The following is a 13,097-nucleotide window of genomic DNA, read 5'->3' as shown; positions in this document are numbered from 1 at the left end:
AAATATTGATCGATTTCTTATACCTCCGTAAAGTATGATATTTATCTTTAAAAAATGTACACTTATTACATATGTTCACACCACATAGGTCCTGCTTGGTAAAATAGTTAATCTATTAGTTAATTTTGGCTTATTTAACCACTCTTAGATATTTAACTTGGTTAAAAAATCAATATAAGTGTATGGTTAATCAATTTTCTGTAACTCCAAAATGCTAAAATTCAAAAAGTTGCTTTTCAAAAAGTTGCTCAAAGCAACTTTTTCAATAAACTTTTTGAGAAAAGAAATTATACCTAACAGCTAATTTATCAAACACCTTTCTATAACCAGCTAATGTTAGTTATACTTTCTAACACAATCAGCTAACATCCATTTACCAAACAGGTCATAGTCTTTTAACTTTAACAAAGTTGAAGAAACCATGATATACGTTCTTCATGGATATCGTCATATCGATCAAAAACATAATATATATTGAGATATTATTTACAATAAACCCTTATAAAATTAAGTAATTGATGAGGTCATGAGGTACCAACCCAATGTTAATTGGGTTAAGGAGGGAAGACTAGAGTGTTTATTAAGTATAAAAATAATTGGAGTCCAAGAGCATTGTTTTTAGCCTAAATTGGGGTGAGATATAGAGTGTGAGGGGTCAAAGTGTGGTAAGGCATAAAGTACAAGGACTATAGCATAAAACTTAAGAAAAGGGTTAAGGGACTGTTTGACGACGCGTTATAGAGCATAATCGGGGAAAACAAACTACGGGGAAGAGCGGTCAGCCTAGGTCGTGGAGGCATTGATCAAAGACCCCTACGCCATATCTTGGTTCACCAGCGAGTGGCGGACATCATGGGGCTGAGCGGACTACACCCGAGTCTGTAACTATGGTGCTTTGCGCTCGTTGTTGGTTCACCTTAGCTGTCCGTCAGTGATCGAAGGTCCTTTGCTTAGTTCAGCCGGCCATGGCAAATCACTCATGTGAGTGGCAAGCTATTCATTGGAGAGGGCAGGCTGCTTGGACAAACCACTTTGGCGAGCCCTACAGTGAGGTGGTAGGGTGGGTGATCGTAGCAAAAATGAGTGATGGTGAGTGTACGGGTGTGAAATGTCGTTCCGTTGAGTATTGGGGTTTATGACACGCAATATGCGATCACAAAACTAGGCACTAGCACAAGGAGATCAACAAGAAGCTAAGCAAACAACAACTAGGCAGAACAAAAACATATGTACAAGAGATAAATACAAAATAAAGAAATAAGACTCAAGCTAGAGAGCACTATCATCTAGACGCTTCAACAACTTACGGGGTTAGGGAGAACAAATAACCAAAGAGTCAATCAGGAATGCACATAGGTATCCTACTCTATAAGTCATTCACGTGAACAAATTAACAAGGATTAGAACAAGGAATTATCCCACTTTCATGGTGTATCAATTCCAAGTCCATCAAGCACACTAAGCATCTTAAACCCTCAATTTCCCCCATTTTCATAGGAAAAATCGGGTTTATGCAAGGGGTGGCTAGAATTAATCACCCAACTCTCGTTGAGGCAAGGAATCCTCCAAATACATGCCATTAAATGTGTACATCAAACATTAACAAGATTCAAACCCAATACCCTCATAAACACATGAACGTTGGGGTTCTTCCCTTTTTTTCACAATAATCACAACTTAAGCATCAAAATAGATTATACAACCCTAACTCAAGCTCATAAGCTAACTACTCATGATTAAATAGCATAAAGAACACAAAAGCACAAGTAATAAACATAAATCTTGCAAAAGAAAAAGATAAAGGAAAGAAAGTTTCTCTATTGAAATGGGTGGTAGAATCTTGAAATTCAAGTTTCAAATCCAAGATTACAAGCTTCAAAAGTGTGAAAGAACATAAATCTAAGCCTACCCTAACCTACAATATGAAAGGAAAGAATGTGAGTCTAAGGTTCAACCATTGGTCAAAACCGACTTGAAAATGCTCAAAACGAGCTTAAATAGTGAACAAGGGGTGGGGACACGACCACCCACACAAGCCGTGGAGGTTGTCATGTCCCAGACCTCTGGAAATGTAGTTTTTCATTGTAAATCGACCAAAAACACACGGCCACCTCCACGGGCCATGTGGGTGGCCGTGTATCTCCTCTCTAGAAATTGTATTAATATTTCTCGCTTTTATGCAACTACTTTGACTTCTAGGATATTTTTCATTCCAAAACTATTTCATTAGAATTTGTGGTTTTCAACAAAGTTTTAGCCCTTCAAGTTGGCTTTCCAATGGTGCAAGAATCACCTTATTTGTACATTCCTAGACTAAGATATGGTCAAATAACCTAACAGTGGAAGATTTGGATTAAATCTGTAAGTTTGGAACTTCAACTTCAAAGACGATTTTGACCCCTTTGGCTTCTTTTTTAGGCTTTAATATCTTCCTAAGAGTTGTTTGTAGCCCTTTGAGTTTTCTTTCTAATAGCTTAAAATAACTTAATTTGGATATTTCTAGGCCGAGATATCGTCCAATCACTAAGACGTCGACGCGCAGTGCAAGAATCGCAACACCTTGATCTTTTGCTTCTCTTTTGTTTTGGTTTGCCCAAATGACCAACGCCATTGAAAATGCAATTCTTAGGCTTCCTTAGGAGTGTTGCATCCATCTCCATAGCTTCTTCTTGGCTCCCATTGACTCCAAATGTATCCAAAATGCATGAAAATGCTCGTCTTTGCTTCCAATGATTTCCAACTCATACGTACTCCTTGCAAAATAACACAACTAAGCACTAATTCTCATGAAATTTGGAATGATCTATAAACAAAATGACTTGGTGAAAATGAGAAAAATATAGACAAATAAGCACTTATTAGTGGTGTTATGTGTGCGCAATCTTCAAGCGATTGGTGAGGGCTCTGTGACGTGACGCTCGACGAAAAGTTTGGTGGGATATTATGACACTCGGTGGTACACATGCAAGTATGACAAGGGAAGACGAAGCATTATGGTCCTCGCACCTATCCACAACATGCAGCCTTTGGAGTAGTATAAAAGGTGGGGGTGGTGTCTATTTCAAACCATCATCATCAGCTATTCTCTTTTTACGTACTTCTCCATCAGTCAACGTCGCAGTACGTCAATTGTCTTTGTAGTCCGACCGGCCTCTTGTGATTGGGCTTGGTAGTTGGGCCCCTTAAGCCAAATTTATCATCTGTGTTTATTTAGTACACTTGTAGCCCATGAACGCTTTTTGTATTTGTTATCCGATATCAAATCCGTAACAATGAGATTTGGATTAAAAAAAAACTATTATTTTAATTCACCACATGAGTACATATGGAGCTAACTGGAAAACTGAACAATATAATATAATCCGTTACTTCCTTTCTAATTAAAGTAATGGGAGTGTGACGTATGTGGTCGCGTGCAGTATGGGGTTAGCACATTTGCATCAGAAAATTGGTCTATTTTTCATTCGAATCCAAGTTAATATGACGAAGGAACCATTACATGTATCTAACTACTTTATCGTTGAAAAGTCTTCAAGAAATGAGATGAAGCAAAATAAGAAAATATGTTATTATATCTATTCATGAGATAATGTAGTATATCCGATCCGCAAGATCAGAGTATGGGCTTGACATTGGATTTTAAAATGATGCCATTAATATTTACGAATTTTGATTAAAATTTCATTCTTGTTAGCATTAAAAAATTTCTACCAAGAAAGTTAAAATTCAGCTCAATCAATTATATATAGGACAACATTACTTGGTTATGGTTGTAGGCCGACACTATCCAAGCCCAGCGTGTCGTGCAACGGCTCATTCATATATTTTAGTTGAGAATAGTAATAAACATCATACATAGGGTAGTCTTCAACTAACGCAAATTTTACTGTGGATTGCCGCAGTCCAAGATGGATTGTGAACCATGCATCAAAACAACGTCGTTTTGATTAATGAAAGCAAATAGTTGAAACGGCATCTATTCTGCGCCATTCACCTTCAGTTTATATACACTGCAATTACATTTCAACATAACTGCAGTTTCTTTTCGATATAACTGCAGTTTCATTCGATATTATACACTCAAATATGTGAAACTGTTATTCAGCTTTCTTTCAACACAACTACAGTTTCTTTGATAATACACTGCAGTTTCCTTTCAACACAACTACACTATCATTTCGATATAACTACAGTTTTATTGGACAAAATACACCCAAAAAATATGAAACTATTATTCAGTTTTATTTTATATATACTGCAGTTCCCTTTCAACACAACTACAGTTACATTTCGATATAATTACAGTTTCATTGGATAATATAAAAATAAATATGAGGCAGTATCTTTTGAGATGAACTGTAGTATCTTTACGAAGCTCCGCCGCAACTATTTCTTTTACTTAATGAAACGGCAACGTTTTGTAACCATGGTCCACCGTATAACAACTGTTCAACTAATGTCTACGCTCTAACCCTTAACTTGCTCAAATTGAACCCAGCTACCATTTGGCATACTTTTGTTGTTTGATAACATAGGTTTTCTGATTCCTATCAAACTATATCTTGAATTTATAACCTAACCTCTAAGCTCATGAAGGGGTAAATTAAATCAAGTCAATTTGGTTCATAAATCAAACTAATATAGCTTTAAAAGACAACACTAAATTGTATACTTGTATACACGAAGAGTTCATTCAATTCCAAACCCAAATCTTCAATTGTTATGCATGATAGGGATCAAACCTGCAAATTGCTGAAAGTAAATATCAAGTAAAGTTTCGAATTGAGATACTTGCATGCTTCATTCCGAATTGCTTTGGTCAACATCATTATATATATTAACATTCCTCCGATCCACACCTTGCAACTGCTGTTATTGCTTGGCCCCTCAAAATCATAATGCATGCCTTATAATGCTGATTTAGTAATAAAAAGATAAGCTTGCCAGCCCATACTATAATTAATCCGCCCTCTCATCTTCTTTTCTCATCACGTACTAATTTAATTATTTTGTTAGTTGATGAGAATGGCATCCACTTCCATTCTCCATTTCTCACTAATAATTACTTCTATCCGCTGCACTTTAATTTGCTTCTTTTATCTCTTTAGTATTGTTTTTACTCTTTGAAAGATATTAATGTTGGATTTGACCCACAAGTCCTCCATCTAGCTATAAAATGTGGAAAACATACTTTAATTCATGCCTAGTTGGCCTCTCAATCCTTAGTGTCTATATGTTTATAAAACTCGGATACAATAGGTAGGCTTATCTTCGGAGTGAAGAATCTATGTATGTAGGATGTATGCCACTTTTTTTATCATTGTGCTAAGATTATAATATGATTCCCGTTGTCTAACTATCTTCATAAGTCTATTTTGTTTTGTTTTTTTTTAATTGTTTATTTCTTTTAACCTTTGATGAATTTATTCATAAGTCTATTTTGTTTTGTTTTTTTTTAATTGTTTATTTCTTTTAACCTTTGATGAATTTATTAAACTTTGTGATAGACCGATAAAAAAACATCTGATCTGTTGTATTATATTTTAGTACCATTTCTTATAACCACAAGTCATGATAATATATACCTTAGTATTATTTTATATTTATTTTCAACCTAAATAATTTTGTTTTGAGAGTGATGTAATGATGAATATATGCGTGATGTATTAATAAGTATTATATATAATTATGATTAAACTATGCTTGGTTATCATAACCACTTCTCCTTTTGTTTGCCATCTTCATTCTCATATTCACCTCCACATCCACTTTTGTGCCTTCTTTTCACCTTTCCCAAAAAGCATACAGACATACAGTCAATATTTGGCCTTAGCTTTGTCCAACGAAAAATTAAATATTAAAAGAAAAAAAAAACACTCAAAGTAGGCATATATTATAATATTATATTCCGTATATATTTTTAAATTTAATTTGGCCATTTCAATCAAGAATTATTTTTAATATTATAATTATGGCTTAGGTAAAATATAATGCATTATGTAGGCTAATAGAAATGAGAACAATATATTGTGGTCTAGTTATACCCGATTTACACTTGACAAGAGTAGATTTAAACTTCAGTGGAGGTAGATGTTGACTCTTTGTGCTACGGATACTACAGTTGTAGTTGCTTCATGGTTGCATGCATGATTATAATCTGCTTTTTAGGCACCAAACTAAAGAGGATGTTTTAGAATCCATTATTATTATTATTATTATTATTATTATTATTATTATTATTATGTCGTACTGGGTAGGTTGATACTTGTACAAACCGAGGTATATTTGGCTTATTAGAATAGAAGAAAGCATGCATAAGCCCATCAATCATTCAACTTGCTTTACTTCATTCTACTGTGCCCCTGAAAGCTCCAATTCAGAAAAATATGCTTTCCTTGGAAGGAATAATTACTGTGCCCCATATCCAAATAATTATTACAGCACCACCCAGCCAGGGTATATATGTCTATAGCTAGCTAGCTCGTGAGCCATATCATATATTATATATTTTGTTCACCTCGTATAATGTAACATATATGTTTATGTATGTATACATAATAAAGTATAGTACTAGAATTTCAAAGATATATAATGCACGCAGCAGAGAAACATTTTAGATAGTAGCTTCTCTTTCTTCTTTTTTTCAATATATTGAAGGACACTATAAGCAGCAGCTCTAGAAAGAAAGAAAGAAAGAAAGTGTGATGGCATGTTTATTACCTTTAAAGTGGGCGAGCATAGCCGTTTTGCAACTCTACTTTTGGTTGAAGATGGTTGAGTCTTCTTCTCTGTCAGCGGGTGACAGAATTAGTAGTGGGTTGCCCGGTCAACCCCAAGTGTGCTTCAGCCACTACTCTGGGTATGTCACCATTGATGAAGAGGAAGGGAATCAAAGAGCTCTCTTTTACTACTTTGTTGAAGCTGAAGTTGATCCCTCTTCCAAGCCTCTGGTCCTCTGGTTAAATGGAGGTCTGCAATATAAAATAATTTACTCTGCTTTTCACCTTCACATGCAGTTCAGTTCAATTGTATATGTTTCAAGATTTTCTTTTTGATAGGGCCTGGTTGTTCTTCTCTGGGGGTTGGGGCATTCTCTGAAAATGGACCATTCAGGCCAAGTGGGAATGTTTTAGTCAGAAATGAATATAGCTGGAATACAGGTAGAATATGTTTAATTTTCTGGTGTTAATGTATTCATATGGATATATATATATATATATATATATATATATGATTGATTAATTTGCCTGCAGAAGCTAATATGCTGTATCTGGAATCACCAATTGGAGTTGGATTCTCCTACTCCACTAATTCTTCCTCTTATGAGGGCATAAATGACAACATCACAGGTTTTTTTTTTTTTTTTTGGATATTTGTTCTTCACTTCTAGCTCTTGAATCTTTGATTTTAAAGTAGTCAATCAAAGTATCTACATTTTTCAGTGTCTATATATCAACTATGCAAAGACTAGAAATCAACTTTATATATGTTCTTTTTGAAATGTTTCCTTTTCCCAAAGATGAGAGAGTAGTATTTTGTAAGCTTCCACTTTACTGTTATTTTAGTAGTATTTGAGAGAAGGAAGTCAGTCCCAGTCCCAGTCCCACTTTGTAGATTCCCCTTTCACTACACTGACTGCAACTTTTGTTTGTCTTTTTGTCTTTGGTTTTATGCTATAACAGCTATGGACAATTTGGTTTTCTTGCAAAAATGGTATCTAAAATTCCCACAGTACAGAAACACAAGTCTGTTTATTGCTGGAGAAAGCTATGCAGGTAGGCTAGGTACCAAAGTTGTTAAAAAAAAAAAAAATAAAGAGTCAAGACAGAAAGACACAACACTTGAACATGACAGACAACATTTGTTTTTGTGAGCAGGCCACTATGTTCCTCAGCTTGCACAGATGTTGCTGCAATCCAGCAAGGAGGAGAAGCTGTTCAATCTGAAAGGAATTGCGGTGAGGGCTAACAGCATTCAAAACAAACACTTAGACTGACATAAGCTGCAGCGCAGCATAGATTTAATTTATCTGCCTTGCTAGAATAACATAAACTATACCTGCAGCTTGGGAATCCAGTACTAGAATTCGCTACTGATTTAAACTCAAGGGCCGAGTATTTCTGGTCTCATGGACTGATTTCAGATACTACATACAAACTCTTCACCTCTGCTTGCAACTACTCTCGCTATGTGAGCGAATACTACAGAGGCTCTCTGTCCCCGGTTTGTGCAGGAGTAATGAGCATTGTTAGTAGGGAAACAAGTAGGTTTGTTGACAACTATGATGTCACTCTTGATGTCTGTATATCATCTGTCTTCTCCCAATCTAAAGTCCTCAACCCTCAGGTAGCTTCAATCATTTTTCGGTTTAGACAACCCCATTGAATTTTCATCTCTGGTTTGATGTTCTTGAAATTATGATTTTTGTGCAGCATGTCACGGAGACCATAGATGTTTGTGTTGAAGATGAAACCGTGAATTACTTGAACAGACGAGATGTTCAGAACGCAATGCATGCACGTCTGGTTGGAGTTAACAAATGGCTTGTCTGCAGCGAGTAATATAAATATATAATCATCTTTCCTTCCTATTGAAATCCTAGTGAATAGCTATGATTTCTTACACTTATATATATATTTCCGTGGATGATCAGTGTTTTGGACTATGAGCTGCTTGATATTGAGATACCAACAATCAAGATTGTGGGAAGCATCATCAAGGCAGGAATACCTGTCTTGGTTTACAGGTACTATCTCACACTGATTGCTTAGTATCATCATATATATTATTGTTTCAGGATTTAGATGAAACTCCATTGATTGTGTACACTGCTTTCTGGTAACAGTGGAGATCAGGATTCTGTAATTCCACTCACTGGAACTCGGAAATTGGTTCATGGACTGGCAGAAGAGTTAGGGTTGAGCACAAGTACACCATACAGAGTCTGGTTTGCAGGGATGCAGGTAATTCCTTGTTTTAATACTTCAGTGGACAATAGTAGATGTTAAACACATATGTTTGGATAACGAGGGAAACTTGGGTGTGCATTGAGTAAATCGCTCAACCTTGTGACCCTAGCTGGCAAAGGACTACTATAAAAGCAGTAAACCTGCTTAGCTAACTACCTCAAACCCTAAAACTTGCTGGGAATCAAACTTGTAACCTTGTGATGTTGTTTTCAGGTTGGTGGGTGGACACAAGTGTATGGCAACATGCTTTCATTTGCCACAATAAGAGGGGCATCCCATGAAGCTCCATTCTCACAGCCAGAGAGATCATTGGTGTTATTCAAGTCATTCTTGGAAGGAAGGCCTTTGCCAGAAGCATTCTGAGGAGGAGCATAGAGATTTCAAATTGAGATTGTAAGTACATCTTGATAGGTATAAAGATGTTAATATTTTGGGAATGGAAGTTGCATTTTTCTCCTTTTGTGTGTTGATAAACCAAATCATAGCTGAAAGAATTTCTTTTTGGTTGGTTGTGTATTTGACATGCCTAAACAGTATAATAATAATACATATCCATCTAGGAACTGCAGATGAACAAATCAGTCAGTCATTCTTGACATGCAAACAATCAATGACTTCTTGATGAGCACATAGAAACAACAGTAGGAGCTTCAACTTTCATTTTCAGACAACTAAACTGTAAAGCTAGAATTGGTTTTGAGAGCAACACAGATATGCTGAGGTTTCTCTTATTTGGAGTAACTTCTTGTTCAATTATTGAACTTTGGTTTTGGCATTCAGAACTTTCCTTCTCTGCCTTCAATGTAAATGGGCCTGAAACTTTTGCCGGCACCACTTTCCGCACCCTATAATCACACCAACATCTGTTAAAAATTAATGACAAACAGGCAGCGGCATACATTTTTGAATAAGAAAAGCAGCATGAACCTGCATTCGATCTGGCAAGAGTACTTGAGAAGATTGGGATTATGTTTGGTGCGACCGCTGCAATTTCAGAGGAAGAAATCAGTCTTCAGCTAAATCTTTACACAAAAAATTATGAACCCAAAAAATAGAAATAACAACAATAATCTTTAAATTCACCTAAAACTAGGGAGTGACATTTTGATGAGCGGGCCCATCCACTCTTTCTTCGAAGGTAGCTTACGAGCTGCCATGTTCAAAGTGGACGTTCAAAGCATTGTCAGTAAAAGTAGAGACGCGGATATTCATACCTTACCTTTGAAGTTTTGCCAAGTACCAAAGATACTACTACTAACAAGCAATTGTAATATCCATTTTTATGCTTAAATGTTTAAACCAGTTTTCTTTCCAGGGGATGGGAGGAATTGAATTGATTATTGTGCAAGATGAGGGAACCAATCCTCTTCTCCAAAAGCATCATTCATTTGCAATGCAGTTATAGCTTTGCCTGGCTAAAGCTCATGTTTAAACACCAATGCCTAATACTTTTGCTTTGACAATAATCAGAAAAAATCTTAGAACTCTGCAAATATTGGAATCAATAAATTATTGCTTGAAAGACATTTGTAGGTAGGTGAAATATTACGAAAGAACTTACCTGGAGTGAGTATGTTGATATTGCACATATCCATTGCTCTCGGACCCTTGATCTCGGCTACTTTTATGTCCAAGAAATCATTAGGAGGAGTAGAGGGGAATGAACTCAACCCAATCATGCTTAGGAAGTGATTGCCTTTATTTGATGCCTTTGGAATTGGTTCCATTCTCTGTTTAACATATACATCACGTATAACATAACGAGTATGCGATTGAAGCATGAACTTAAAAGAGACAAAATCCTTTCTTCTCAAGATCAAAGTGCATCTCTAAACCACCAAGTAATTTTACATCTCTTTATAGATGTGATTGTCTTAGCCAATATTATATGATAGAAAGAGTCCTCGCTCGATAGTAACTATGCAAAAGCATCTTCCATGAGGGATTACCAGACCTCACAAAATCTAGAGTGTATCCATCAATTACAGAATTATGGTCAATGGTATATCTAAGCTGAAGTGTACCTTTGAAAATCTGGCTACTTGGCTTGGAAGTCCAACATCCTGAGAATAGCAACATGGGGGAATCACGTTAGGACATTCCTATGTAATTAATGATAATCCATTTAATTTTCTCAGCAACAATGCCTACCTTTCGTCCATGCATGCATGCCTCATCGCTGTTCACAAGCACCCTGGCAGCCCATCTGTTTGTTGGCAGAGAAATACAATTTGCTAGTTACTCATTTAATTCCCGATTATATGTCTAAAATGCTGATTATCAGGATAATGTATAAACTAATAATAAATTAAATTAACCTATACATAAATTTATTTACCACGGCTGCAAATGTTAAGCTTGTATTCAAGGATGAAAGTTGAGGAGACTACTGGCAACCTATGGCCACAGTTTAGTTGACATTTCTTAGTTTCAAGTCTGATGCATTCTAAATATCAGATGCTTATACAAGTAGGCCAAGATTTTTATGATAAAATATTAAATAAGTCTAGAAAACAAATTTTAAAAGCATTATCAAATGAAAATTCCATTATTAAATTGCTTACGCACTGCATGGCACCTCAATCTATAATTATTTATAGGAAAATGCAGGCCCCCATGGGCACTCATTTGGGAGAACAGCTTCCACTCATCTTCCTCCCCCTACCCCCAACCACCCTCTTTGGGAGACAATACTCGAGTCCATGAATCTGGACAGGCAGATCAAACTCGTATGAGTTGTTCCCGACTTGTAAAGACAGACAGATGTTCAAGGTGGCCAAAGTGTTTTCTCAAGAATATATACTAAGTGTCTGTGTGCATAAATACATGCTTGGCAAAATGATTCATTGTATGTGTGAGTTAACAGGATTAATGGCATGAGGAGGACTTACGCGCAAGACGTAGGTGGGTTCCACACAATTCCCGCAAGCACCACAAGCTGACCAATTTGACATTAGAATAACAAGATTAGTGTTACTAGTTGACATTAAATAAGCATAATGGAGCATTCTTTTATTCCCTCTGTCCAGAGACTTAAAGGAGCATGTTCCAAGACACTGGCAATTGCCCATTTTAAAAAACCAAAATTATTAACTAAATTAATCCTTAAATTGGAACTCGTTAAAGATCTAGCATAGTTACTGAAAAGGAATCATTTTAATTTGATGAAATTAAAGAAAAATAATTAAAAAATAGAATAAACTACCTCGTCAAAAGTTCCAGCAGGACTGTCATCATAACTAGCAAGGAAGAATCCACCTAGAGTATATCTGCATGTAGAATAACACGTACATTTTCAATTTATGAAGATTAAAAAAATCATGACCTCTTTCTTAGCTTACTCCAGCGCTTTAATCATCAGTTTCATAATAAGTCATACTCCATAACACAGTTATCAAATGACTCTTCAGCCATGCCAAAGTATGAATACCCGAAAGCCTCAACTAATCTGAACTCTTTAGGAATGAAAGCTCGAGCAGTCTTCGATTTGACAAGATGTAGTTGGTACAGAGCACTGAAACATTTTTTTTTAAAAAAATGGTTAATAAACGTCCACTGTATACGTCTGTCTAATGTTGGCAATATAATAGGAAGACTCCTAAGAATTGATCGAACACCACTTGCCTGCCTGTGAAGATCCATGGAGGGTTGCCATATCCAGCCGAAGAACCTATTTGTTTAGTTTCCATGGGCTTGAGTATGGAACGGTAGTATACTAAATCCTACACGGAGCTGCAAAAAAGCAGTTGATCTTGAGGAAAACGTAGTCAAACCGCCAAGAAACAAACTAAAGGGCTTTCTTTGGCCTTCCATTGTAAAGGATATACATATATATATTAGGGGCTGGGCTGGCAAAGCATATGCCAAACAATATTATCCTTGTTCACATAATCAATCTAAACAGCTAAACAGGAAACCAGTGTCTGGACAATACCAGTTAACTGTTTTATAGACCTGTGGGTCACTAAGCACTAAAGCAGAGGAGGCATAGCCAGTTCCAAAACAATTAAGCAGGATACATGCAACCAACTCTGTGCAAGTTGTGCAACTTGCAATCAATCCAGATTTTTACATCATCACCTAAGTACGAAAAGTAGCTCTTTTTTTTTTTTTTTTTTTTTTTTTTTT

At 36.0% G+C, this 13,097-nt stretch overlaps 2 protein-coding genes across 4 annotated transcripts in view; one reads left to right on the top strand and one right to left on the bottom strand.

Moving 5' to 3' along the window:
• Positions 1–6,598: 6,598 nt before the first annotated feature.
• Positions 6,599–9,485, top strand: LOC116019711 (serine carboxypeptidase-like 45). Its single transcript, XM_031260006.1, has 10 exons — positions 6,599–6,969; positions 7,059–7,160; positions 7,254–7,349; positions 7,683–7,775; positions 7,878–7,957; positions 8,065–8,346; positions 8,433–8,557; positions 8,654–8,746; positions 8,846–8,963; positions 9,183–9,485. Exons 1-10 carry the CDS (start codon positions 6,705–6,707, stop codon positions 9,330–9,332), a joined length of 1,404 nt encoding a protein of 467 aa, XP_031115866.1. The 5' UTR covers positions 6,599–6,704; the 3' UTR covers positions 9,333–9,485.
• LOC116019712 (protein NEOXANTHIN-DEFICIENT 1) overlaps positions 9,452–13,097 on the bottom strand; it is a 5,820-nt gene continuing 2,174 nt past the window's right edge. For all 3 annotated transcript variants that reach the window (XM_031260007.1, XM_031260008.1, XM_031260010.1), the window contains exons 3-12: positions 12,594–12,701; positions 12,400–12,483; positions 12,175–12,238; positions 11,861–11,907; positions 11,121–11,175; positions 10,994–11,032; positions 10,531–10,699; positions 10,053–10,119; positions 9,897–9,953; positions 9,452–9,814 (exon numbers count right to left, since the gene is read on the bottom strand). In XM_031260007.1, the coding sequence (XP_031115867.1) occupies positions 9,577–9,814; positions 9,897–9,953; positions 10,053–10,119; positions 10,531–10,699; positions 10,994–11,032; positions 11,121–11,175; positions 11,861–11,907; positions 12,175–12,238; positions 12,400–12,483; positions 12,594–12,658 (885 nt within the window). In that variant the 5' untranslated portion in view covers positions 12,659–12,701 and the 3' untranslated portion in view covers positions 9,452–9,576. The remainder of the gene's footprint in view (positions 9,815–9,896; positions 9,954–10,052; positions 10,120–10,530; positions 10,700–10,993; positions 11,033–11,120; positions 11,176–11,860; positions 11,908–12,174; positions 12,239–12,399; positions 12,484–12,593; positions 12,702–13,097) is intronic.

Source organism: Ipomoea triloba, chromosome 5 (genome assembly GCF_003576645.1).
Source record: "Ipomoea triloba cultivar NCNSP0323 chromosome 5, ASM357664v1".
NCBI lineage: Eukaryota > Viridiplantae > Streptophyta > Magnoliopsida > Solanales > Convolvulaceae > Ipomoea > Ipomoea triloba.
The sequence above is the reverse complement of the archived record's forward strand: the minus strand, read 5'-3'. Positions and strand labels throughout refer to the sequence as shown.

Coding starts and splice junctions, on each gene's coding strand:
- LOC116019711 (XM_031260006.1), top strand. CDS start 6,705: ATGGCATGTTTATTACCTTTAAAGTGGGCGAGCATAGCCGTTTTGCAA. Junction 8,747..8,845: donor ATACCTGTCTTGGTTTACAG/GTACTATCTCAC, acceptor TTCTGGTAACAG/TGGAGATCAGGATTCTGTAA. Junction 8,964..9,182: donor TCTGGTTTGCAGGGATGCAG/GTAATTCCTTGT, acceptor TGTTGTTTTCAG/GTTGGTGGGTGGACACAAGT.